We start from the raw sequence: 27,476 nt of genomic DNA on the forward strand, positions 1-27,476 counted from the left end.
TAAAGTGGTTATATCATTAGATTTTACACCAGTGAACTCGGGAAGGGATTGGAATGTACTTTCTAGGATTCAGCTTTTTTCCCCCCTTTATCTGCCTGATGAGATGGGAGAAATGAGCTGCATAGCTGTAAGGTGATACAAAATGCATATTACTAGGTACTATAGAGCCCAGGATATGGGTGTCTTCAGGGATGCTTCCTTTACCAGTAAATGGCACTTCTCAGCTCATTTGCATAGGACTTTATATGAGAAAAAAAATTCACTGTTAAACAATGAAACTGTACAAAACGAATCTTTGTTAATGATTGTATATAGATTTGGCACTAAACTGTTTTCACAAGGGGGTTTTGTCTATTTCATTAGCCTACACTGAAGACCTGAGGGCTGTTTTGTGAGTCAACCATTTTACAGAGAATCTTATAAATGACCTAAAATAAAGGGCCCTTCCTGTTGTCAGATGTATATGTACCGTACATAGTTGTGGAACCACAATTTTAATGTCAAAGAAACTGGTGATAAACCATCATCAAAAGCGCATGTGCAGATTTTCTCAGCTTTGCGCTAAATAAACATGGTCTCTGTCCACACAGGAGTAATATACAGCGGACAACCCCCCCCCCCCCCCCCCAAAAAAAAATTACCAAATTACAAATCCACAATCTCTTCTGTTACCAGTCTCAGAATTAACTATTTAAATGCCATACACAAATGCCGCACTTCTCTTGGTCAGGGCTAGGATTCCTTCTGTTAATCGTCCATCAGGCTGTAAAATGCCGTCTTACAAAGCAAATAATGGCCACAAGAAATCCTTGTTATGACCACTGGACTATACTGCAAGCATGGGCAGAATACTTTGCATAACATATATCGATGAAGCTTGGACTCCCGATGCCTGAGCAGTGGTTGGTTTGTGAAATGCTGTCACCATAACACGTAGTAATAGTATGTCATGTGACACTGTGTGTGCTTTATAAAGGAACTATTATCATCCATTAGAGTTTGCAAATTGTTCACTGTCCCGAATGATGCTCAATCTAATCAACCTACCATTTTGTTTTGGGGTGTGGGAGGAAACTTATACAAACACTGAGAGAACATACAAACCCTTTGCAGATGTTGACCCTGGGTCACTTGAACCCAGGTCCCCAGTGCTGCAAGGCTGTAATGCTAACCACTCAGCCACAGTATTACAAGTTTAGGCCATTGATCACTGCTCTGTACTTGGTGTGGAAAAGATATTCCAGGATGTTGATCTGATAGGTAATCAGGTGCTTGAGTAGAACTTTGGTACCATTCATGGACTAGGATCCTAACAGGCCATGTGGAGAACTGAGGTTACCATACAGGCCTGGACAATGAGGCTGACTGAATAGAAATAAAGTTGCCGCTCATACCAACCATGCTGATCAATAAATGAATTCTGAAAAATATCCATTTAATCTTGCATATTCAGAATATTTCCTTTTTTTTTTCCCTTCCTAAGGGCCACGGGTGAACAAAGCTAAAGTACAAGCTGCACTCCAGAGACAGAGAGGCACAGAACAAGAGCGACTTATTGACCACTAGGATCTACAATGGAAAAGGGCACCCTGAAATGTTTGCTCAGAGTCAGACTCAGGAATGGACTCTACCAGGACAGCAGTGTTAAAACATATACGCTGAGTTTTTTTAAAAAATTGTATAGAGAAGTTACATTTTTTTTCATAGATTAATTTATGGGGAAACCAGATGTTTTGTAAATGCAAATACCAATGCAAGTTACCCTGCCCCTTTAATTTTACATTTGTAAATTTCTCTGAGAATCACATAGTATATTTTACTAATTAATTTGCTAATTCATTACAAGAAAATCTATGCCAAGATGAAGACAAATAAGCAGAGACTACTTTATACATAAGGTGCCTGTACTTTTATTAATAGAGGAATAAATAACTTTGTACAGCTTTTATATGACGGCTAGGAAGCTGTGCTCTTCAGCAGGGACTGCTCACCAAAGAGGTTTTTGAAGAAAGTCACGTGCTCTTCACAGTGTTCTCCTAGATGGAAGGCAAGAAGAGTTGAGAAGAAACCGGCCCTGTGTCATGCGCATCTCCTATCATCAGTGTTTTTACTGAAACTCTTGAGTAGATGGACACACAAGATGTAACTTTCATTGGTTTTATTTCTAAGGGAAACTAAACTTGGCATGTATAGTGTTTGTTATTAAAACCAGTCAAACAAATGGTCTGCTCTTCATTTATTGTTGAATGTGGGGTAAATATGGTATTTTCTATAGTATTGCCATGTGGTAAAATTGACAAACCATTGATCATATTAAGAGTTAAGGGGTATTCCAGGAGTATGAACGCTGGCTACAAACATCCATAATGCTATAAATAAGGGAATACAACAAAACTCAATGTTAAGAAAACTAAGCTCCATTTTGTGATTATGATTCACAAAATATTATGGGCTTTGTTAAGTAGGAGGAGTTCTCAAAGTCCCTTGATCCTTCAGTTCTCATTAACAGCTCCCAGTGATGATGTAACAAACCATCCTGCTCTGTAGTAATGATATGTAACCACCGTCACCTAAATTAGATGACATCTCACCACAGTACTGGCCGTACTACAGCCACACATAGTGGTGATCACATGACCTGCAGGACATGTGACCAGCACCCATATTTGTCTCTGTAGAGGAGACACGGGAGAGAAATCACAGGACTGATTAAAGGGCCAGTACCATTGTTCTGCTAAGGGGAGCTAAATTTTTAATAATTACACACTATCAAATATTTTAATGACCCATTTGTGCATATTCCTAGAATACCCCATTAAGCTACAATACAAACTGAGATCAATTTGACAATTACCTGGTGTGAAATTAGGGTTACCACGAAGACGCAGGTTTCTTTGTTCAAAGAAGCGGAAGACTGTATAAAAAAGCATGTCATCGCTGGTTTGCTTAGCTGCATCAAGGAATTTCCGAGCAGAGGCACCGTCATGTCCTCCAATGCTGCGTATGAACCTTAGTGCTGCCAGAACCTGGTGCTTTGATAACAAAACCTCAACAATTTCATCATTTGCTGTAGAAAGTCTCTGTAAAAAAAAAAAAATATATATTTTCATAAATTTAAAGAACTTTACAATTATTGACAAAATATCGGTCAAAAATACACCTTAAAACAACCCAGAAAATGGATCTAAATAAAGATACATGTCCCTTAGTGACTTTGACTGGAAAAAGGTGGGCGATGCCTTATTTTTGCACGGATATTGTTGCTTGGGGCAGAAAATAAAATGATCATGTAACTTTTCTTGTGTGTCCACTTGGGTTTTTGCATTGATCTACATGCAGTTTTGATACAGAATTCCCTCAGGCTAATGGGGAGGGGGAGCATGCAGAAAATACACTAAAAAGACATCTGAAAGACAAAAGCACATAAAAACCTTGCAATGTTGGATATGGATTTTCTGCACGACAATCTGCAACGTGTGCCTCAATTTTCTGGCACCTTTAGAGCATTTTCAGATTACTGTTCAGCTTTCATATGAATGGATAATATCGGCTGTATGCTACCCATACCGTTTCAGTACAGGTAGCATACAGCCACATTAATTTCAATTGGCCATATGTCCATCTTTATGTATTGCCCATCGTAGACAGGAAAATATATAGCTTGCTCTATCTTTCCACTCTCCTCCCTATGCTACGCCTGGGTGTAAATACACTGTTTGAAAAGGGCCTAATACAGCTGCCCCCTGGGTCAGTATTAAAGGCTTGTCACAACTGCAGATCTACAAATACAGGTCACAGGATTTGCTCTGGTGACCTGTAAAACTGCAGCAGACAAGTATCTGAGGATGAGCCCTCATGTAAGGACATACAATAGACTAAAGAACATTCTCCTTGTTATAGAGCCAAGAATCTATAGATGCAACAAAGCAGCCACGTGAGCAGCGCCTGTCAGAAGTTAAAATGCTCCAGGGATCGTGGCTACCATTACTTTTCAAAACTTTTATGAAGTTTGTTCACCCTTCAACTGTTTCACAGGGGTTAAAACAAAATGAAAGTTCAAATTTTGAAATTGCAATTTTTTTTTTTTCCCTAAATAAATGTATTTTTCAAAAAAATGGACACAAGGATAAAATACTATAATGCTCCACAAAGTTTGACACCTAATTTCTCCCAATTATACCATTACCCCATATGTGTGGTAAACTGCTGTATTGGCACACCCCAGGGCATTGAAGGGAAGCTGCGCCATTCAGAGCCAATTTGTACTGTCACTTTAAGGCTATAAAATCTTTACATTTTTGGGTCAATTCTGCCATATGAGGGCTTTTTTTTGGGGGGGGGGGAGGTCTTTTTATTTTATGGATCACTAGGATACCTCATTAATATATTTTTCTTTATATTTCTCCAATGTTAGTAAAGAAAAACTAAGAAAAATCACATTTGTTTTAGTATTGCTATTTTTTCAGATGCACAACAATTTTTTTTGGTTCACAGAGCTGGTTGTGGGCTCACTTTTTGCGTGACAAGTTGTTCTTTTACAGTGGTACTATTTTGAAGCTTAACTTTTTTTTTTATCACCTAGAGCATTTTTTGTGAAGGGATTTTATTAAAAAAAAATATATATAATTTATTTTTTTTTTTGGCAAGTTTTTCAGGCTTTTCTATTTTAAGTCATTCACCAAGTGGGTCTAATAGTGTTTCTGATTTATTGCACAGATTGTTACGGATGCAGGGATATAAAATGTGGGTTTTTAATTTGTTTTTTTTTTTGTGGGGGTGGGGGGTTTATTATAGTGTATGATGGTGGTTTTTTGACCTTTATTTAACCATTTAAAGAAACTATTCCCTTTTTTGGCAGGTTGGCTTAAACAACTGATCATCTGTTTGTTCTTATTGAGCCAACACAGTGCAATAAAATGTGTATATAATTGGGGCGTTAGAATTGCACTGGATTACGTAATACCTGGACGCATGGTCCAGCGTTTGGAGAAGTTTGCGCAGCCAAGACTACTCACCAGACCCTGGGGCTGCCATCAGTGAAATAGACTTTTTATAAAAGGGTTAAACTACCTGTGTAAGCATCTATTATGTGTTAATGTAATGGTCACAATGAGCGGGACAGAAGATCAGACTTCAATGGTTTTTGGGTATTTTCTGTAGTCTGTAAATGTGTAGAGACAACTTTGTTCAGTTATAACATAAAGGATCTGGCTTTATTTTACCTTTAACATGTCAAGAGAAAGCTGATGTGCTGGAGGATAGACGCTTTCTAAAGACAACAGGAGGCAGGCCTGAAAACAGAAAACCTTGCATATTAAATATATGGTACATTAAATTTGGTTTCTTTCTCTTTCCTTTAGCCAGTCACAGAATTTTCAAGCATGGCTCTTAGTGTTGTAAAAAAAGAAAAAAAAACACTAACATTCAGTAGTGTAATTTTTATGTATAAAAGCTAAAGAAAAAAAACCAAAATGTAACCCAAGGACATTGCTAAGTTGCATCGCATGCACAAAATTTTACCTAAATATAAATATGCAGTGTCTGGTATAAATTGTATCTATTGGAGGCCTTGCGTACTTCAACCTAACCCCATGAGTCCCAGGAAAACTTAAAGGCACCTGTCACATTTGCAGAAATACAGTCAGTGACAGGTTCCTATAGAGCCTTATTCACTGACTGACACCCTTCTTTTAGTTAAAAATTGCTTTGCTTACATCCACAGAAATCACCTTTTATCTTGTATTACCTGTCACCAGAGGGGGGCGTGTCCTTCTCGGCCGGCCCTTCCCATCTAATCCTCCCCATGCCTTCTTACTGGTCAAAGTTCATGTCATGTGACCAGAGTGGCATCATCTCAGGTCCTTTAGCCTCTTAATAACAGGAAAATTTTCCCCTATGCATGTATCTGATCACATGAAGTTACAGAGGCTGCTGAGATTTCATGTAATCACATACATGGTGTACATGAATGAATTTTCTTTGAACGAAACCACTCGAAGATTTGTTTCTGCATCAGTGTTCTCAAGGTATGTTTGGTTCACAATGCATAAAAAAATGTTAGATTTCCTATTTAATTAAAATTTTTACATACATAAATTTGACAAAAATTGCCACTTTGTTTCATGCACAAAACTGATATTAATAAATTACACCTCCTCAAAGTCATAAACAAAACTGAGCAAGAATGTAAATCATGTTTTCGTACAAGAGTTGCACAAATTACAGAATGTATATCACTGGAATGATATCTAGTCCCCCTCTCCTATTGTTCCATATGACTGTTTGCACTTTGTAATGTTTTATTTTATTTGTATATGTCCCCTATGATTTGTAAAGTCCTATGGAACATGAAGGCCCTATATAAAAAAAATGATTATTCAATATCTAGTCACTTATGGAACATATGTGGTACAAAATGGATCCAAACATTTACCACCACTAAACCCGCAGCCTCTCGTGGTATAAAATACCTATTTTATGTTAATACTGGCCTGTTTACCTATTTAAATTAAAAAAAAAAGCTGCCTCCAAAGTCATATATAAAAGTTGAGAAGAGTCACACTGAGACGGCTGAAGGGGAAGAATCACTTCAGACACACCTCTTGTGCTCTATAGCAGATTAAACATAGAAAAGAATGAATATTTTATGTTTAATCTAATAGAAAGGATATTTTATGCCCTACCCAGGTCGTTTAATGGTATAAAGGCTGGTGACTGCTAAGACTTCTTACATACCAGAGGCTTGGAGTCGCTGAGTACATGATACTGCAAGAACTGATGAAGCATGTAGAAGAGGTTGTGCTGCACCAGCGTTTTGATCACCAGCTCATATAGATAGTGCTAGAAAAGAAACAAGCATTAGGCTCCATGTAGGCAGAAGGCTTTTCAAAGACTTATCTTGTGCTAGATTGATATAATGTTATATCAGGTTAGTAGTGGATGGATGCACCCTCTTCTCTATTAGGATCGCTCTATAGCAGTGGTGGCGAACCTATGGCACGGGTGCCAAAGGTGGCACTCAAAGCCCTATCTGTGGGCACCCAGGTCTTTATCCAAGAACAGAGTTTGCCAGACAGGACTCAAGGCTCCTGTGGTCCAAGACGGCTCAGGACGTGCCATGCTCAGCGCCATTTTAAAGTGAAATCCTTGGCTGCCAGTTCTACAGCAGAAGCGAGAAGGTGTGGATAGAGATGGATTGTCATTGGAGCTCCTGCTCTGGGTCCCCTGATTTTGCCTCTTCAGGAGACCCTGAAAGGAAGCAACAGTCCAAATTTCTCCATCTTCTTATTATTGTATTGGTGAACTCAGGATGCAAATACGATTGAAACCTGTGATACAGCAGGGATCAATAAGTTACTGCTTAAATTGTCATGTCGGCACTGTGCGACATATAAGTGGGTTTTGGTTGTCTGTCTCTAAAAGGTCCGCCATCACTGCTCTATAGGATACAATCTTTTGTAGATTTGGTGGCACTGTGTAAGTGGTAGTGGAGAATTATTTAGTCTTTTGTGGCATATAAAAACACTTCTCACAATGCAAATAATTAAAGCGGTCCTAACTGACGTAAGGAATACCAGAATCTTGCAGAATTGTGACTGCAGCTCTGGATTGCAATAAATAAGGTCACTTAGGACTAGTAAAAGAAATGTAATGCTGAACCTTTCTTGTTGAAAAATTCTAGACGTCAACTAAAATAATGTTATAAAAGCCAGATTTACCCAATTTACTAATCATTAGCATAAAGAATAATACCGCCGACATCCTAGACAGAACGACAGGTCCTGGACGTCTTTCAATGTAAAAGCATTGCATACAGACCTGCACAGGGATCTGGGACTGGTTTAGAGAGCGGATGTACTCCATCAGAACGGCGATGATGAACTTGTGTGGAACCTCCTAATTGGTACAGAAAAAAATAAAATGTCTTTATGAATCTCATAGGTGACACAAAGCTATTGATATATATAATACATTTTTAATAGGGAATATGTGAACAATTTTGAACCAAGCTTCACAGTTTTAGGTATGAGCGTTGTGTGTGGTTACTAGCAGCAGGACTGTAAAAAATGCATTTAGATTCCTGGATAGTAGCTGGACTTGGGGCACTTGTGTGTGACAGCACTTCACTGATTACAGCACAGTTCCTGCTGTGCTTCTGTTAGAATACTACAGCAGTTACTCAGATGGAGGGGCTGTGCTATATTCTGTGCAGAAATTCAGGAAATATACAAAGTTCAGGAATATACAAGTATTTTTCCTTGTCCTGTTACTAACAAAACAGAATAGTATGGTTACACTGTGTCTACAGGGCTGCTGCCCAACACCATCTGCAGCTTCACATGGTCAGAACGGATGATGGATTCCATTTGAAGTGGTATGTAGCCCATTTTATTGAATGTATTGGCGCTTTACATTTTGCAAATACACCAACCATAGATTAGAAAATAGGTCTGATCAGAGCCTCAGGAGTCTCATTATCGGACATCAAAATACTCACTTTCAAGTCTGTGAAGACAGATAACACATGGGTGTACATGTCGGACTGATCTATGACAGCCTGGCCTCGCACAGGTCTTTTCACAAGTGCATTACTTCTCCCCTGACTGCTTTCCACAGCCTGTAGCGCAGAAACACAAAGTGAGTATAAAAGGGTCATGGTAACTAAATCGTGTAAAGGATTCCATTATGAAGGAAGGCAACGCATCCCTTACCAAAGTGTAGCTATGCTCAGCCTCTAGATACTTCTTATATTCACAGTTCAGCTTGTCGAAGACTGTAGCAATGACAGGCAGGGGGGCTCTGTCCTTCTCAGATAACACTGGAAAACAATCCCCATTAGGAGAACACATTCCTTGGTCTGTGAACACCTCCTATCACATAGAAGCAGCACTTACTCTGAGAGCAAACCGATAAAATCACAGATTTACAGTCTTTGCGCTGAAGCAGGAAATCCATCAACCGACCCTTGTCTGTGAGCAGGTGGACAATGGGCGCAAGTTTAATGCGCAAGTACCAGAGGTATCCTGTGTAAGAGGAAGGAGGTCAGGGGTTAAAGAAAAAGGATAATTAGTTGTGCCAAATTTTGTTAAGTTGCATATCCATCCGCATATCTCACCTTAATAAAGTGATGTAGAATAGACATCTAAACAGCTCCCAAGAATGTGCAAAAAACTGAAGTTCCTGCCTATTGATAACTCAATCCCAAGGGGATTTTTTCCCCACCCACACGGAGAGGCGACACACGTGACAAAGATCAGGAGATTCAACTGTTTGCCACGATCATGACATCTACAAACGTGCTATCTGTACAGGTTGTGTGCAGTTAGCACATAAATAGCTGTATAGCAGTCATGAAGTGGTTAACAGGAGGGTAAGCTATGATTTCCCCAAAGCAGTACAAGTTGGAACTGTCACAAACTCAAACAGGACTCAACTTGGAAAAATTGGGACCTAAGGCCCTCACACAAACTTGCCATGTACCTGCTGGAATGACTTTCCTGAACATGGAACAAGATATCTGAACTCAGCATGTTAGTTCAGTTCCACTGCTCAGTTTTTGGGATGTATTTTTCAACACACACACACAGCGCGTTACACCAAACAAGTTGCTCTCACCGATACGGGTCAGCTCGGTGACCAGTGACTAGCATCATGATCTATCCGGGAGAAATTCTAAAAAAAATGTCTTTGGCTCCCTTGACTGGTGTCTGGTAGGAGCCAGGACTTATAATGGTCAGTAGCCGGCTTTCCATGAGCTTCTAATGCTCAGAACTTCTCAAGAACGTATATAAAATGGAGTCCTACCTTCACTAGCACTGATGATGATGTCTGGCTGAAAAACTATCCAGGAAGAGGAATCTATTCCAGAAGTTAAGAAAATTCATAAGATGAGGTCCAGATAATTCTATAAATGGCAGTAGGCAGGAGTATCACTTGAAGTAGGCCGGGCCACAATTTGCAAATTGTGAAATAAACCCCTACCACATGCCATTTATCATATTCCTTATCAATTTTGAGGGCCCCCTGCAGCGCGCAGCCTGCCAGCCCCCTGCAGCGCGCAGCCTGCCTGCCCCCAGTCAAAAATATAAACTTACATACTCACCTTCCAGCGATCCCCACGGCATCCAAACACTCTGGAGGCCGGCACACACTATAATGTAATCAGTGCATAGCTGTGCCTCTGCCAGCTAATACAGCAGAGAGATGAAAAAAAGAGGAGCCACGGGGAGCGCCGGAAGGTGAGTATGTAAGTTTTTTTAAATTTTTTTACTTGTGTATAAGCCGAGGTGGGGTTTTTCCAAGACTTTATTTGTGCTGAAAAACTCAGCTAATACACGAGTATGTACGGTATCACTCTTGAGAGGCTGTAAAAATAATAGATTACTCATACTCAATTCTTTCTGTGTTCTCATGGAGCCACCCATTACCTCTGCCCTACAGCAGGAGTTTCAGGCTGTAGCAGGCACTAAAATAGGTTTGCGAAGGATATTATAAGAAGTTTTTTTTTACAGACACCCTCCTCCCCTAACCACATATAATAATAATCTCTATCTATATTGCGCCATTACATTCAGCAACGTGTTACAAATCATAGGGGACATATGCAAATATAATAATACATTACAGAGTACAAACAGTCATATGGAACAATAGGAGTGAGGATCATGATCACAAGAGCTTACATTCGAGGGGTAAAAAAAGTACTTTATTCCTGGACAGGCTTTAATTTAACCTACAACCCATAATATAAAGGTGTAAATAGCAGAACAGAAGACAACATGCGCCCAGAAATCTGCACATGTAAGGAAACACCCGATTTTTGTTCAAAGGATACATAGTTTACATGGTATAGGAATCTGTCCGGCCACAGCTGATGGACCTGCAGGTATAGAAGTACACAACACATAAGCAGTTTGGTTTGAGATTACAGATAGGCTTCAACATTACAATGAATCAAGTTTTACTCTGAAACAGCAGAGATTTTTGGTTAAACAGGACTTGTCACAACAGATGCAGCAGTGTTACACTGCTAGCGTTATAGGAAACCTTCGATAACACTAGCAAACACTGCTGCGCTGTACAGTAGAAACGCCGGACCGCTCTGTGTATTCATGAGGGGGCGGTTTGAAGTGCCGCTTTTCCAGCAGACCACCCCTCCCACTCCACAGGCTGGTGGTGACAGCAGAGCTTCATGCAGCAGTCACCGCCCCTAATCCCCCCTCATGAATACGCCCGACCGCTTACAGAGCGGTCCGGCGTTTCTATTGTATAAAGCGGCAGTGTTTCTTAGAGTTATTGGAGGTTTCCGATAACACTAGCAGTGTAACACTGCTGCTTCTGTTGTAGCACTAGGAGCTGCTTACTTTAGTACGCAGCTCCTCGTGCCTTTTTATGGCTGACAGGTCCTCTTTAACAGGTTAATTCTGTTAAATGATCTGTTGACAACATTTCCCACAAGGCAAATGTCACTTGTAGCTGCTAAATACTATTTATATTACCCTCAGTGTTGGTAGCTGGGTGGCAGACATTGGTACCTGCTATGGGGATCTGATAAGGGTGTATGGAACGAGCAGGAAGTACTGGCTGGTGCAAGGTCACAGTGCCATCAAACTCCCCCCGTAAGCGGATATCAAAGATTACAGATGTCTGGGGGGTAAAAAGCACAAGCAAGACAAGCAGTTAACTTCTGGGAGCTCTGTGACAGGGAGAAAGGACAATGTCTGTAAAGTGCGGCTTCTGGCACCAAATAAGCCAAGAGAGTGAATGAGATTATTCTCTTAACACATTATTGTATGAATATCTATATTTATTTCACCTAAAACCCTACCTACCTCTGTATCTTGGTGATGGACAACCACCAAATTATCTACAACATTTAAAGCAAATTTTCCAGTTCTGTTAAGTTTCAAGATGTGCATCTTTTTACATGGACCTTCCCTAAGACATAAAAAAAGAAAGAAATCGGTACATAAAAAACTCTGATGAACACATTTACAGATGCAATTTTTAACCCCCATTTTTTTATATTGTGTAATTTATGTTCATCCTGCTGAACACTACATTAAAGTGTATGTATAAAAGACATCTATGTATTTCCAGATGAAACAAGAAGTTTACATACACTATCTAGGCATAGATAGTGTAAGGGTGTGGTCGCTAGCGCATACATTAAAATATTAGGTTCCCTGGGGCGCTTGGGCGATATACCGTGGCATATATAGTTATAATAAAAGAAGTCCAGAGGAACAATGTTCCTCAGGAACATCCTACTAGGATGACTAAACTGATGGGAGATGTCCTTTAAGTATAACAAAGTTCTGTAAATGTTTTGGAGTTGCCATCACAAATCCTATTGAAGATTTATAGGGAAAGCTATAAAGGCAGGAGAAAGCAAGGCGCCAACAAACAAGGCTCACTAAAACCAGTTTTGTCAGGAGGAATGGGCCCAAATTCTTACTGAATGCTGTGAGAAGCTTGTGGAAAGATATGCAAAACGTTTGACCCAAGTCATACACTTTAAGAGCAATAGTCCCAAATAGTAATGAAATGTATGTAATTAAAATGGTAAATATACAGACAGTCCCCTACTTAAGGACACCCGACTTACAGATGACCCATAGTTAAACATGTACCCCTATGCCCCGTGTGACCTCTGGTGAAGTCTCTGAATGCTTTACTATGGTCCCAGACTGCAATAATCATCTGTAAGATGTCTGTAATGAAGCTTTATTGATAATCCTTGGTCCCATTACAGCAAAAAAATTTTGAAACTCCAATTGTCACTAGGGAATTTTTTTTTTTTTTTTGCCTGGATCTACAATGATAAAATATACAGTTTCGACTTACATACAAATTCAACTTAAGAACAAACCTATGGACCCTATCTTGTATGTAACCAGGGGACTGCCTGTATTTAATTTTTTAAACTCCTAATTGACCTAAAGTGGAAAAGGTTTATTCTTTCACGTCAGATGAGAAAAACATGCATGTGTGTCTTTTTATATAGTGTACGTAAACTTCTGGTTCCAACTGTACATTACCTATGCTATAGAGCTGCATTCATAGTCCTGTTTGCCAGTAAACAGTCGCCAACCTGCTAACACCAGCTTTTTATGCTTTCTAGAAAGCAAATTAAAAAGCTCTGTGCATTAAAAGGAGATCTACCACCAGGATGAAGGATTGTGAACCAAGCACACAGACATACTGGTGTGTGTCCCCTCTGGCAGGATCTGCTATTCTTTTAGCTTCCTATTACCTTTTTTTTTCACTAGAAAAGGTTTTACAAATTATGCAAATGAGTATGAGGGGCTCCTGGCTCCATTGACATGTATGGAGTCCGGATCCCCTCAGAAGGTTCATTTGCATAAAGTTTAAAACCTTTTTCTTGTAAAATATCGTCTTAAGAAGCTAAAAGAAGAGCAGATCCAACCAGAGTTGGAACACACCAGTATGTCTGTGTTCTTGGTTTACAATCCTTCATCCTGGTGGTAGAGGTCCTTTAACATTTATCATGGTTACTACTGTATGCCGTAAATTATTCTATTGCTCCGTTTTTCCTATGAGAATATAGATTAAGTACAAGAAGCGACTATGGCTGATCACAGTAACTACCGAGGTAAGTGGTATAGAACAACCTCCGCTCCTGGACTACTGGAGGCTTTTGCATGATGTCTTAGGAACAGAACATAAAGCTGACCATATCTGAAAAGAACAAAACAACAGTTACTCAACCTGACAACCACATGGTGCACAGCGTTATCCATTTCTGGCTATATACACTTATCAATTTCTCAATTCTAGAAAGCACCTGAACAGTACATTAGTAATTTAGGCTACAGTGAAGTTAAAACTTGGCCTTTCACTGAATAGAAAAAGCTGAACGACAAACCTCATTTCATTGCGGCCGCACCTCTGATCATTATACAGGCGCTTTGTGTGCTGTTACCTATACTTTATACTCACATAGTTGCCATTGCTATATCTCTTTCGGAAATCTTTGCCACCTTGGCTGTAGATGCAGGGAGTTCGATTTCAAACTTTGCCATTTTTGCCATTGTTCCACTCTATGACAGTACAAAGAAATTATATTTCAGTCGTCAGTATTCATACACTAGAAAGACGTACTGTAGGAGATCAACCAGCTCACCTTAAAGTGAAATGGCTGCAACACATTGCAGAGGTTAGCGGTGGACAGCAGGATCACGCAGCTCTCCGGACAATACATGTACCAATTCACATTGATACTCTGACTCTTTAAAAGTTTTAAAGATCGCTTCTCTGCCAGGACCTGGAATAGACAAAACAAAATGTCTTTAGTATCACTGAACTCAGAAGCTGCCATCAGCCATCAGTGGCATGAGACAAGCCATCAATATACAGCACTTTATAGTGAAACATATGTATACCAAACTAAGTCAAGTACAATACAATATTGCTATTATGCTGTAATCTGTACATAACCCAGCAGTACAGGCTTGTTCTCAACATTTTTCCAACCCCAATAGCAGATCAAAATCATTTATCTTTGTTAAAAAGATGAACGCTTTGAAAAAAAAGCCATAGGGATTATGCCATAGGGATTATTACAACATCCCCCTATAAACAATGCTACAGTCCAAATGTCACCTACACATATGCAATAACAAAAGCTATACCTGATAGAACTCGATTCCTTGGTCGGTTATGAACACTATTTCTGTAGCGCTGGTCCAGCAGAATCCCAGTATCCTTGCATTTTTTGTCTTGAGAAAGAAAATAAAGTTTTAGTATTGGTATTCACTGTACATCTGTGAGGGGGGTGCGATACAGGGAAATACTAGAAAAGTATAAAAAGACAAACTGTACAAAAAGGACCCACCCAATATACAACAAATGACCCGATGGCAGCAGGACTAGGGACTTTCTGTGACGTCCCTTGTCCTGCTACCCTCCGGCAGATGGAGGGGGCCGTGCAGTTGTTACTGTTGCCAAAGACATCTCTCCGCCCCTCTAACCGTTGATAAGGGAGTGGTTGTCATGGAGGGGGAATGTAAATGACAGCATGGCCCCCGCTGTCTGCTAGAAGGCAGTAGGACGAGATGTCACAGGAAGTCCCCACCGGTCCTGTTCGCTATACAGAAACTTTACCAGGGCAAGTATTATATGTTTGCCACAATTTTAAATGGGTTGTCCACAAAACTTTACCAGTAAGTACAAAAAACCCTAAGAGGAACAAAAATGTGAGTCCATGGGCCAAATGTATCAGGGCTTATACGCATGAAAACTGGCATACAAGATCTAAAAAAGGTGTCATTTCTGACTCACGATGAGGAATTGTGCCAATTTTCCCCCTTAACCCCTTATCACCGACACTAGTTTTAAGCTCAATGACCAGACTCGATTTTTCAAATCTGACATGTCTCACGATAATTGGTTATAACTTCGGAACGTTTTAACATATCCCGGTGATTTTGAGAATGTTTTCTCGTGATACATTGTACTTCATGTTAGTTACAAAATTTAAGTGATACGTTTTGCGATTCGTTCTGAAAAAAAGTGAAAATTTGGCAAAAGTTTGTAAAAATTCTTCATTTTCCAAGTTTGAAATGTTCTGGTTTCCAGATAGGAAGTAAAAATACCCAAAAAGCTTGATAAATTACATTTACGGAATGTCTGCTTTATGTTGGGATGATATTGTATGCTTCCGGTCATTTTTCTAGGATGTTATGAGGTGCAGAACTTTAGGTGCGATTTTTCTCATTTTCATGAAAATTGCCAAAACTCACATTTTGAGGGAAAACTCAGCATCCACGTGACTTTGTAAGGCCTAAATAATAGTAAAACCCCATAAATTACCCCACTATAGAAACTTCACCCCTCAACGTATGTAAAACAACTTCTATTAAGTCCATTAACCCTTTAAGTGTTTCACATGGGTTAAAACAATATTGACCTGCGATTTAGAAACTATAGAATTTTTTTGGAAAATACATTCATTTAGGCCAAACTGACAGTTTCAGAATAAATTAAATGATGAAACGCACTGCAACGTTTGATGCCCAATTCCTCCCGAGTGTACTGATACCCCATATGTGAACGGTAAACTTCTTTATGGGCGCACGGCCGAGTATAGAATGAATGGAGGCGCCATTCACAGCTGATTTGTATTGTCACATTGTACTACCTATACATTTTTATTTTTTTTGGTAATGCAAACATATGAGGTCTTATTTTTTACGGAATGAGATACAATGTATAGATAATTCATTTAGGGGGGTCTATAGCTTATTCATGAGATTTTATTAACTATTTCAAGGGGGACACAAACAAAATCATCAATTTTTATTTTGGATTTTTAACATTTCCCCCCCCCCCCGCTCACCGTAATGTAAAAATAATATTTTATCTTTATTCTCTGGTTCATTACGATTGCGGTGATACCTCATTTATATAGTTTTTCTTATCTTTGCTCAATTTTCCTGAGCAAAACCAATATTGGAGAATATCGCATTGTTTTTACTATTGACAACTTTTCAGGGCCATAACTTCTGTATTTTTATGTTGTCAGACCTGGTTGAGGGCTTATTTTTTGCGAAAAGAGTTGTTCTTTTCAGTCGTATCATATTAGGGGACGTAGCTTTTTTTGATCACTTTTTAGAACATTTTTTGTGATGGTGTTTGATGAAAAATTGTATATTACGGGAAGTTTTTCGTAGTTTTTTTTTTTCATCGTTCACCGAGCGGGTTCAATATTGATTTAGATTTATTGTACAGATTAATACGGACACGGTGATACCAAATATGTATGTTTTTTTTGTTTTATTTACTGTATTTGCATTTTATGTGTTACTGGGGAGATTATGGGACTTTTATTTTATTTATTTAATTATATTATAAAAAGATTTAATTTTTTTTTTTTAACTTTTTTACATCTTCTACTTCTTGGCTTGAATAAGCGATCATCCGATCGCTTATTTAAGCCTTTACACTGCAATACACTTGTATTGCAGTGTATAGTGTAAGTAACTGAGCATGCCGCGCATGCTCAGTTACTTACAGCCAGGTCCTGCCAGGAAGGCAGGACCCGGCGAGAAGAGGAGCCGACAGCCTCGGGTCACTCGTCGGGACCCGGGGCAGCGGCAGGAGGGATCGGATCCCCCGGTAAGCACACCGGGGGGGTCCGATCCACGGGGGACACACTTGCACGCCGCGGTCATGCTCGACCGCGGCGTGTAAGGGGTTAAACACCCGGGATCAGAGTTTTTCCGATCCCGGGTGTTAGTGCCGGGTCTGGGCTGTGATATCACAGCCCGACACCGGCACTATACTGACCCGGTGTCCCGAAATCTTCTTCTGACGCGGCGCCGTAGAAAGGCGTCGCGTCAGAAGAAGTACCCTTAATGACTGACGTAGAATCCCGATAGGGCGGTCATTAAGGGGTTAAAGGGGTATTCACATTCTGATTGATTAATCTGCCATATATTAACATTTCGTCTATTAGAAAAAAAGAAAAATTACCCGTGTGAAGATAATTTCTCATAAATGTACTCATATGGTCTCTTAGCAACAAGACTATGTCCTTAGATACGGCCACCTCTGAGGTGAGGTGTGAGGTGGTCGTATCTGAGGAAGCCATCTTGTTTCTAAGGGACAACATGGCGACATTTATGAAAAATTATCTTCACACAGGAACATTTTTTTTTAATAACATCCAATTGAAGAAATGTTTACATATGGCAAATGAATTACATTAAATGTAAATGCCCAGATGGGAATACCCCTTTAAGCCACCTACATGCCAAGTGGGTATGGAGGGGTATGATGGAGGGTGCACACCTAGTGCCAACATATGAAAAATCTGTCCCCCCATGTTCCTGGCTTATAACTGGAGACCCATACGGAGCAGCAATTTACATTACCAATAAATAGTGGATTTGATTTATAAAGGATTTTGCAGCATGGGATCAGAATCATGTTGCCGATTTAAGGTTTTTCCAGCAACTCCAACCACGATTTTGTAGTTTGGCTTCATGTAAAAGGGAAACATATTGCCAAACTTTGAGATAAAGCTAGTGCTGTACATCTAATCTGACTGCACACTGTATAATAGTTGGAAATCTAGAGAAATCAACAAACGCCATTTTACCTTACATTCCTGAGAATATTCCAGCTGGGAATAATCTTGAATTAAATTGATAAAATCCTGTGAATAGAAAACATTATAAAGAAAATCAATACAAGCATAAATAATATGTAATCATTTATGTTGTCACAGCTCCATTGTGGAGGCCAGTGATTGACTAAATGACCACCACAGCCAAAGACTGGTACAAAAGAACCAGCAGGCAATGCAATAGTTAAGTAACATGCGTTTTGACTTAAACTTTTTGGATTATCTGGTACAACCCCTTTAACACTAAAATACACAATGAAATGTAATGTATGTCTTATCTATAATAAAGGGCCGAAGCACATTATCTTCTGCTGTTTATTGATCATTTATGTAGAATCTAAAGGAACCTACAAGCTAATGTAATACATTATGTATAAACCAGGTTTGCTTGTATGCGGACTGTCACAAATTCTGGATCCTTTGTTTTGTTTTTTTTTAGACTGGATCTATGCACCCCACCAGGAGATCTGGATATTCATGATTTCTCAAGAATACATCACCCTGCTCCCGTTTCTATAGATTTTTAATTCTTCATCCACAAGTATCGCTAATGCAAGGCTTTGATGTAGGGTTTTGTATAGCCAGACACAAGCAATGTTAGAAAACTGTAACCTGTTCATAAATACATAAGAGCATAAGACCCCATTCAGACGAATGTTTGAGGGACCTATATACAGGCAGCAGCTTACGGACGCACATATGTCCCCCATAGACTGTAATGGGCGCACAGAGCGATACGATGCCACACACATGCGGCGCCGTGCTGCTCTGTACACCTTTCCCCATGTGTACGGCCTTGCATATCTATGGAGAGGGGAGGGGTCACCCCTCCTCCTCCACATGGCACCGGATGCGTGCCCACATGTTTGTGTGAACGTAGCCTTACCTTGTATACAAAAGTCTATACAGTTAAAAAAAAAAGTAGTAATCAGAAGCCAAATGTGTCCAGGGATTTGCAGCAGGATACAGAATATATACACATATAGAGCTAGGTAGGTGTATATATTAACCTTACGTCAAGCTTTCTGGTAAATGGAGCAAAAATATTTTGGAATAGATGTTACGATATAAAAAAAAAAAAAACTCACCACAGTCTTATTGGTCCTTTGTACAGCCAGAATTTTGTTTCCCAGAGAGAATTTAATGCACTTCACCTCTCCTTTGTCTTCCATCCTGCACAGAAAAGCAAAAAGCGATAACAACGCATCTCTGAAATCCTTGTTGAAAGGATGTACAGTGATGTGCGATTATTCCTGTATAGCATACAATGCTGCACTGTATTCTGTCTTATTAGAACTAGGGATATGTAAGTGGCATCATGTGATTGGATGTGATCTGGACTAGTAATCACATTATAGCAGTATACAGCATAGCACTCACCAGGGTCAAGAGACTGATAGTCATAAACCTTAATTCAACGGTGTAGGAAATTATTCGAAAGTGGGGGAAGGAAATCTACCGTCTGGAAACAACTTTTTTTTTTAAGTACTGTAGTACCAGAGGTAGATTTCTGGGGAGTGGATAATCCTTGCACATCTTTTATAATTTATTAGAATACTGTTTATCAGGTTATAAATGTTATAATCTAAATATGCAAATTAGCTGCAGAGGCTACTTAGGAAGTAGCCTCTGTGAGTTCTGGGAGCTAAGGCTACTCCACAAGCCACTGCAACGCAGCCCCTCCTCACTTCCATGCCAAAAAGTAATTTCTAAACTGTGGATTGTAAACGCATAATTGTAAAAGTTGATTTGAGAAGGGAGGCGGCCATGGATAACAGATATAAGAAGATGACCACAGGATCTATGAGTAAGTGTCCCTGGTTTATCATGATGTATTTTGATGGTAGATTTCTTTTAAAGAGGAGAAATTATACAGTATATATAGTATCAGAAAGTAATCTAGTCGTAATTTAGCTACATCACTTAATAAAGTATAATTGCTCCTTGTTACTCTTTTTATGAAGCTTAGGAAACAACCTTTCAACACCTTCAGTAACCACAATCTTTTGCATCCCTTCATAGACAATGTTCTGCACCAGCACAGTATTATCTCAGATGTGATTAATTTGGGCAAAGGGGAATTACATAAAACACTGCAATGGGATGAGAAGCAGCGGCCATGGAAATTAGAAGGTGTATACGTGATGCGGCCGACATGCAGGAGCAGGGGACGGGTCAAGGGTAATGCCCAGGGTGCTCTGTAACCCTCATTTACAAAAAAACCCCTAAAATTCCATTTTACTCTTTAATCTGGGTCATTATGTCTGTACTCAGTATAAAGGAATTTAACAGAATATGGGATTAGTTTGGGGTGCCGCATCCTGCTGTTAGATTCACTTTAATAGAGCATAAGTGATCGTGTGAGAATGGTGCCTAGATTGCCTATATTGTGGATAAGACAAAAATGTCCTTGGATAACTCCTTTACACTGAATGGCATCACTTATAACCTCCATAAAATGTATCTCCCCTTCCTGGAAATCTCAGTTTAAGGCATGTTTGGAAATACAAGCTGGAGGTAAAGATTGAGTTCCTGACCATTTCTTAAACTGCCTCCGGTTCTGTAAATCACAGCTCCTCAGAGTCCTAAGAGTCTCAGTGATGAGAGTCTTATCTTTAATGACACCAGAAGCATGTTGAGGCTCCCTCTGCAGCCTCTAAACTTGACAAATTTCAGACAAAATATGACTCTTTTCTCCTCATTTACAAACGGACAATCTACCATTGGGAAAGTACTTTTTCAAGTAGTTCCCAATGCAGATTTCCCATGGCTGCATCCCGTTTCTGCCGTATTTAGGAACGCAGCTGCTGCCAAAATAAACCTTAACCCATTACCGACATGTGACGTAGTATTACATCACATGCCGGCTGCGGGAGTAAGGAGAGGGCTCACGGCCTGGGCACTCTCCATACGAGGTGGGCAGTTGCTGCATATTGTAATAAAAACTATGCAAAAATGCCATATACTTTTAAAAGTTAAAAAAAATTCTATTAAAAAAAAAATCTAAAAATTCAAATCACCCCCTTTCCCTAGAACTGATATAAATAAAAAGTAAAAATCATAAACATGTTAGATATCGCCGCGGCCGAAAAAGTCTGATGGCCGAATAACGTTTTTTCCCGGCGTTTAACACCGTAACGTAAAATAAGTAGAAAAAAATAAAAAAAATTCAATATAAATTGATCAAAAGGCCGCACAGTGTTAAAAATGGTAGCATTCAAAGAGTCATCCAAAGTCACAAAAAATGACACCACACACAGCTCTGTACACCTAAGTATGAAAAAGTTATTAGCAATGGCAAAATGAAGAATTTTTTTTTGTACAAGTGGTTTTAATTTTTGAAAATGCACCGACCCAAAGAATGAAGTAGACATGTCATTTGGGGCGCACAATGAAAGCCGTAAAGTCCAAGCCCACAAGAATACAGCGCAAAGGCGTTTTTTCACAAAAGGGCCTCAGCGGGAAGGGGTCAATCCATCTTTATGCAGATTATTTTCAAAGGCTACTGGAGGCATGTAGTAGCCTAAACGAGCTCTCGGGTCAAAGGCTACTCCACTCCTCCAGTAACCACTTCATACCCGTCTCCCACAACTCTCCATAGTCTTACTGCGCGTCTTTGGCAGTGAGGGAACTCTGTGCAAACGCAGTAGCTCCTGTTCCGGAGACGCGCCCGACTCTCCTGGGTATGTGCAGTATCTCATATTCGTCTGCCAGCAGCACGCAGCAGTGTGGAAGCTTAGGCGCGTCTCCGGCACTGGAACAGGAGCTACTGTGCTTGCCAGAGACGCACAGTAAGACTATGGGAGGCTACTGGGGGAGTAGAGTAGCCTTGCACTTGTTTAGGTAACTACACGCCACCAGTAAAAATTGTTTGCATAAAGATACATTGAGGTTTATTTTGGCAGCAGTTGCATCCCTGAAACGGGCAAAAATGGGATGCAGCTGCTGCAGCCATGGGAGATCTGCATCGGGAACTACTTGAAAAAGTAGGTTCCCTTTAACCCCTTAAGAACACAGGGTTTTTTCGCTCATTTCTCGCTCTCCACCTTCAAAAATCCATAACTTTTTCATTTTTACGTGTACAGACCTGTGTGAGGGCTTATTTTGTGCGTAACAAATTTTACTTTCCCGTAATGTTATTTATTTTAACATGCCGTGTACTACGAAGCTGAAAAAAAATTCCAAATGTGGAAAAATTGAAAAAAAACCGTCACGTTCTTGTGGGCTCAGTTTTTGCGACTTTCACTCTTCGCTCCAAATAACACGCCTACTTTATTCTTTGGTTCGGTGCGATCGCGGTGATACCAAATTTATATAGGTTTTATTGTGTTTTAATACATTTTCAAAAATTAAACGAATGTGTACAAAAAAGAAAAAAAAAAAATGTTGCCATCTTCTGAAGCTAATAACTTTTTCATACTTTGGCGCACGGAGCTGTGTGAGGTGTCATTTTTTGAAAAATGAGCCAACGTTTGCATTGCTACCATTTTGAGGTCTGTGCGACATTTTGATCATTTTTTATTCCATTTTTTATGTGATGTAAAAAGGTCTAAAAGTCGAATTTCGGACATTTGGGCGCCATTTCCCGTCTCGGAGGTCACCACTGGCCGTAACCGTTTTAATATTTTGATAGATCGGGCATTTTGGGACGCGGCGATACCTAATGTGTCAGTGATTTTTACTGTTTATTATGTTTTATATCAGTTCTAGCGAAAGGGGGGTGATTAGAATTTTTTATATTTTATTAATTTTTTTTTATTTTTTAAACTTTTTTTTTTCACTATATCTTAGACCAGTGATGGCGAACCTTTTAGAGACCAAGTGCCCAAACTGCAAACCAAAGTCTACGCTATCATTGCAGAGTGCCAACCCGGCTATTTAGCCTAAAATTACCGACAATCCCCCTCTATAAGGGACATATAATAAAGTAGTATCATGACCATTACCAGTACAACATGATAAATACCACCATACTTATAATAAACAGACCAATATCACCAATAATATCACTAAGCAGGAGCAAATACAGTGAGGGGCACTACCCCCATCCAGTGAGGGGCACTACCCCCATCCAGTGAGGGGCACTACCCCCATCCAGTGAGGGGCACTACCCCCATCCAGTGAGGGGCACTACCCCCATCCAGTGAGGGGCACTACCCCCATCCAGTGAGGGGCACTACCCCCATCCAGTGAGGGGCACTACCCCCATCCAGTGAGGAGCACTACCCCCATCCAGTGAGGAGCACTACCCCCATCCAGTGAGGAGCACTACCCCCATCCAGTGAGGAGCACTACCCCCATCCAGTGAGGAGCACTACCCCCATCCAGTGAGGAGCACTACCCCCATCCAGTGAGGAGCACTACCCCCATCCAGTGAGGAGCACTACCCCCATCCAGTGAGGAACACTACCCCCATCCAGTGAGGAACACTACCCCCATCCAGTGAGGAGCACTACCCCCATCCAGTGAGGAGCACTACCCCCATCCAGTGAGGAGCACTACCCCCATACAGTGAGGAGCACTACCCCCATACAGTGAGGAGCACTACCCCCATACAGTGAGGAGCACTACCCCCATACAGTGAAGAGCACTACCCCCATACAGTGACCAAATATCAGGGGCAATATGAAGGATTGTTGAATTCAATGCGGAGGGGGGTTTGTAGGGCAAAGTGTGTGTTGTGGGGTGAAGGGTGGGAGTACTGCATAGCAAAGTTACAGGGAACCAGGCAGGCGGATTTTCAATCAAATCACCACATATGTTACATGTTTGTGGCCATATATATCTACCTCCCTTGGTCTGGAGCTCTGGGCACCTGTGCCATGCTGTCAGTGAGGGCAGTGTAGTGCTTCCTGGCATCACTGGCAGCATGGCACAGCAACAAGGGATCCAGCCAGGGACAGTAGATTTGTGACCATGGGAAGCTGTCATACAGGGCAGTTTGGGGCACTAAACAATAAGGACCTGTAGTTGTTTAGTGTCCCAAAGCTGCCTGCTGCCTGTGTAACACACACAGAACAGCTGCTGCTTCCATGTACTCACCGGGCGTTGTGTAAGCTCTGGATGTTCTGCCCTCATTCTCACGGAGTTCCCGGCTGCAGGGGAGGAGGGGGAGGAGGGGGAGGGAAGGGGAAGAGGGGGAGGGAGTGGAGGGGCGGGCACTGACTTGCTCTGTGTCTAAGGCAGCACTTGTGAACACAGAGCAGGTCAGATGCAGACTACAGTATGAGAGATCACTGAAGCTCTCGGCAAGCGGCAGATTTTCCTGCATTGCCTGAGCTGCAGTGATTAACAGGGAAATGGAACAGGATGATGGTACGCGTGCCCACAGAGAGGGCTGTGCGTGCCCTCTCTGGCACGCGTGCCATAGGTTCGCCACCACTGTCTTAGACCATCTAGGGTACATTAACCCTAGATAGTCAGATCGTTCATACCATATACTGCAATACTTCTGTATTGCAATATATGGCATTTTTGCAGCTCATTCATTACAATGAGCCACTGGCTCATTGTAACGAATCTGCAGAAGCCATTAAGCCTCGGGTCAAACGAAGACCCGAGGCTACCATGGCAACCAATCGCCGCCCCCCGCCGCCGTCTTTTAAATGCCGATGGCGACTTTGCTGGCGGCAATCAAAGGGTTAATAGCCGCGATCGGTGCAAGCACCGAGCGCGGTTATTAGCGGTGGGGGTTTGCTGCAATATGCAACAACCCCCACCTTTGTATGAAGAGGACTCAGCCCGTGAGCCCTCTTCATACACTCCCTATACCTCTGCGCCGTAGAGCTACGGCGCAGAGCATTAAGGGGTTAAAGAAAATCTACCAGCAAAATCCATCATGATAAACCTGGGACACTTACTCATAGATCCAGGCACTGTGACTGTGATAATTTTCTTGTATTTGTTATCCATGGCCTCCGTCCTTCTAAAATAAGCTTTTAAAAGTATGCTACTGAGCCAGAAGGGCACTGGGGGGTGTTACCAGAGCCTCTCAGTGGTGCAGTGTCACAGGCTGTTACAATGAACAGAACATATCTCACGCTCCCAGCAGGAAGTGCAGCGGGCGGGAAGACCTACTCTGCTCATTCTAACAACTTGTGAAGCTGGAGCACTTAGGGGCTCTGTAAACACTCAACAGTGCCTCTGAAGCTCATTAGCATAATTCTAAAAGTTGATTTTAAAAAAATGTAAAAGTTAGATAACAAACATAAGAATATTACAACAGTCACAGTGCCTGGATCTATGAGTAAGTGTCCCTGGTTTACATTGATGGATTTTGATGGTAGATTTCCTTTATGAGGAGATATATTCATATAGGTAAATGAGTGACATTTTATATAAAAGAGCGAGCTCTAGATACCTAGATACCAGAGGGGGCTAGTAGTTTAATTATGAAATATGGTCTGTACGTAGTACAGGCCATAAGTGTAGTATCAGAAAGCAATCTATTTATTTAGTTGTAATTTAGCTAGATGACTTTAGAGATGCCTTAAAATCTGTTATCACGTTTGTATGACCGAAACCTGGTCATCTCTGAACCATCCATCTATTAACAAGATTAATTTGCTTTGGTTAGTAAGTAGTATACTGACTTATATTATCATGCATAATAACCAGAAAGTAAAGGTTACCTGAAGGAAATGGGAATTCTGTCTTCTGGCCCCTTAACCACAACCCCAGTGGCTCCTCCAGACCGCACAGCAAATACCTTCAAGAGAACAGTTCTTGTTATTCAGAGTTGTATTTGGCTATTGCTAAACTAAACATGACGTCTTATATCATATACCAAAAGAAATTCAGAGAACAGATTACTTAATAAATATCTGTATTTGTGATCCAATATGCAATAGCAGCCTGTGCGCAGTGTAGCAGCTGTGTCTGGCCTGGATGGAAGCTGTACACAGTGTAGTAGCTGTACATACTAGTAGCATTACTAATGTGCACTCTATGGTAACATTATGCAGTCTACAGATGTTGTCACCTGCTTGTTGGCCTCATCGAAGAACACGCTGTTGACATTGGTGGCTTTTTCAAACAGGACCGGTCTGTCACTGAGCTCCAGGTAGAAGTCGCCGCTGTCCATGGCGGGGGAAGTCGGGGATCACAGCATCACCACACACACTAGTGAGGACAGGAACTCTCCTCTGCTCTGGCACCCAGTGTCATGCGCCGCCCCCTCCCCTCTACAGGAACACACATGACTGCCCGTCACGTGACCCGCCTCTTCCGCGACTGCTGCGTGTCACATGACCGCGCGCCCGGCGTATGGGGCAGTCCATTATTATCCCAGATCTAGGGGGTGAGCGGTTGCAAAGCTCAGCTCCTCAGTGCGGAGGATAAGGCCTGGGCTCATAAGTTGGATAGTCTCTGGTTTGTGGCGCGTGAACCATTTATTGGGGTTGGGTTGTGTCCGACATGTTACAGCGATATTAGGCTAAGTTCACACTACCGTCTGCATTTCCTATTATCTCCGTTAAAAAAGAAAAAAAAACGATAAATAAACTGAACATAATTGAAGACGTGTCGGGTACTGTCACACGTTCTGTTGGATTGTGTAAGAGAGCGATCACACGTTCAGTTTTACAGATGCAGTTTTTGATGTCCAAACCAGTAATGAAGAGTACAAGGAAAGTGGAGGACCAATATAAAACTTAGCTTTTAATGCAAAATATCCTTAAAAATATTAAATACAAAAATAGATGTGTCAGTTACCAGTGTTCGTGAGGATGATGCCGTATAATGGGTGTAGGCACCGATGATGCAGAGTGGCACTCACAATTTTCTGGGTATATGTGGTTCTGCAGAGGTTATCCCATTGCGGGATGCCGAATGTCATGCAGAAAAGATACCGTCTGTGATAATGTATCGATGCTTAAAGAAGATGTGTGGTGCGGAAACTCCGAGAGAATGAGACAATGGTAAGAAGGGGTGGGGGTGGGGCACTCCAGGGTGTAGAGTGCGGGGTACCCTATAAGACCCTAGTATTAAAGATGAGTGGTCCCTGTCCAACCCTTCGAATCTCGCCACGGAGCCGCAGCCCTAGATGGCTGCCGCCCCGTCTGGAGCCTATCCCTACCAACGGCCCTCTGACCCTAATACAGGGGAAGGGGGAGGAGGGGGGGAAGGAGGTGTCCAGAAAAGAGTCTCTTGTGATGCAACAAGTACCCGACCTATCTAGAGGGGAAAGATAGATGTGTCCTCTATTGTGAAAATGGTGGGTATTAATGGCAATAGGCAGGTAAAAAATGTGTAGCTGCAGGGTCACATCTGTGCACTATGGACGTCAAGAGTCTGTACACAAATATTCCGACCGATGAGGGCATAC

At 41.1% G+C, this 27,476-nt stretch overlaps 2 protein-coding genes across 5 annotated transcripts in view; one reads left to right on the forward strand and one right to left on the reverse strand.

The window, feature by feature from the left end:
• The window catches only part of NPC1 (NPC intracellular cholesterol transporter 1), a 36,792-nt gene extending 34,571 nt beyond the window's left edge, over window positions 1–2,221 (forward strand). For both annotated transcript variants that reach the window (XM_072152067.1, XM_072152068.1), the window contains one exon: window positions 1,484–2,221. In XM_072152067.1, coding sequence (XP_072008168.1) covers window positions 1,484–1,566 — 83 coding nt within the window. In that variant the 3' untranslated portion in view covers window positions 1,567–2,221. The remainder of the gene's footprint in view (window positions 1–1,483) is intronic.
• RMC1 (regulator of MON1-CCZ1) lies at window positions 1,895–26,370 on the reverse strand. Of its 3 annotated transcripts, none has more exons than XM_072152069.1 (20): window positions 26,133–26,370; window positions 25,783–25,859; window positions 19,240–19,324; window positions 18,125–18,181; window positions 14,655–14,741; window positions 14,147–14,287; window positions 13,963–14,063; window positions 13,612–13,701; window positions 11,832–11,937; window positions 11,499–11,646; window positions 10,835–10,879; window positions 9,805–9,858; window positions 8,895–9,023; window positions 8,712–8,818; window positions 8,498–8,617; window positions 7,819–7,896; window positions 6,736–6,840; window positions 5,223–5,291; window positions 2,855–3,080; window positions 1,895–2,036 (listed from the first exon to the last, which is right to left on the reverse strand). In XM_072152069.1, the coding sequence occupies exons 1-20, from the start codon at window positions 26,232–26,234 to the stop codon at window positions 1,957–1,959; spliced, it is 2,007 nt and encodes a 668-aa protein (XP_072008170.1). In that variant the 5' UTR covers window positions 26,235–26,370; the 3' UTR covers window positions 1,895–1,956. The 3 variants fall into 3 exon arrangements, with proteins under 3 accessions (XP_072008170.1, XP_072008172.1, XP_072008173.1); XM_072152071.1 differs by having other exon boundaries at window positions 11,535–11,646; window positions 26,133–26,368; XM_072152072.1 differs by lacking the exons at window positions 18,125–18,181; window positions 19,240–19,324; window positions 25,783–25,859; window positions 26,133–26,370 and adding an exon at window positions 14,858–14,963.
• Window positions 26,371–27,476: the final 1,106 nt, after the last annotated feature.

This window comes from Engystomops pustulosus, chromosome 5, assembly GCF_040894005.1.
Source record: "Engystomops pustulosus chromosome 5, aEngPut4.maternal, whole genome shotgun sequence".
NCBI lineage: Eukaryota > Metazoa > Chordata > Amphibia > Anura > Leptodactylidae > Engystomops > Engystomops pustulosus.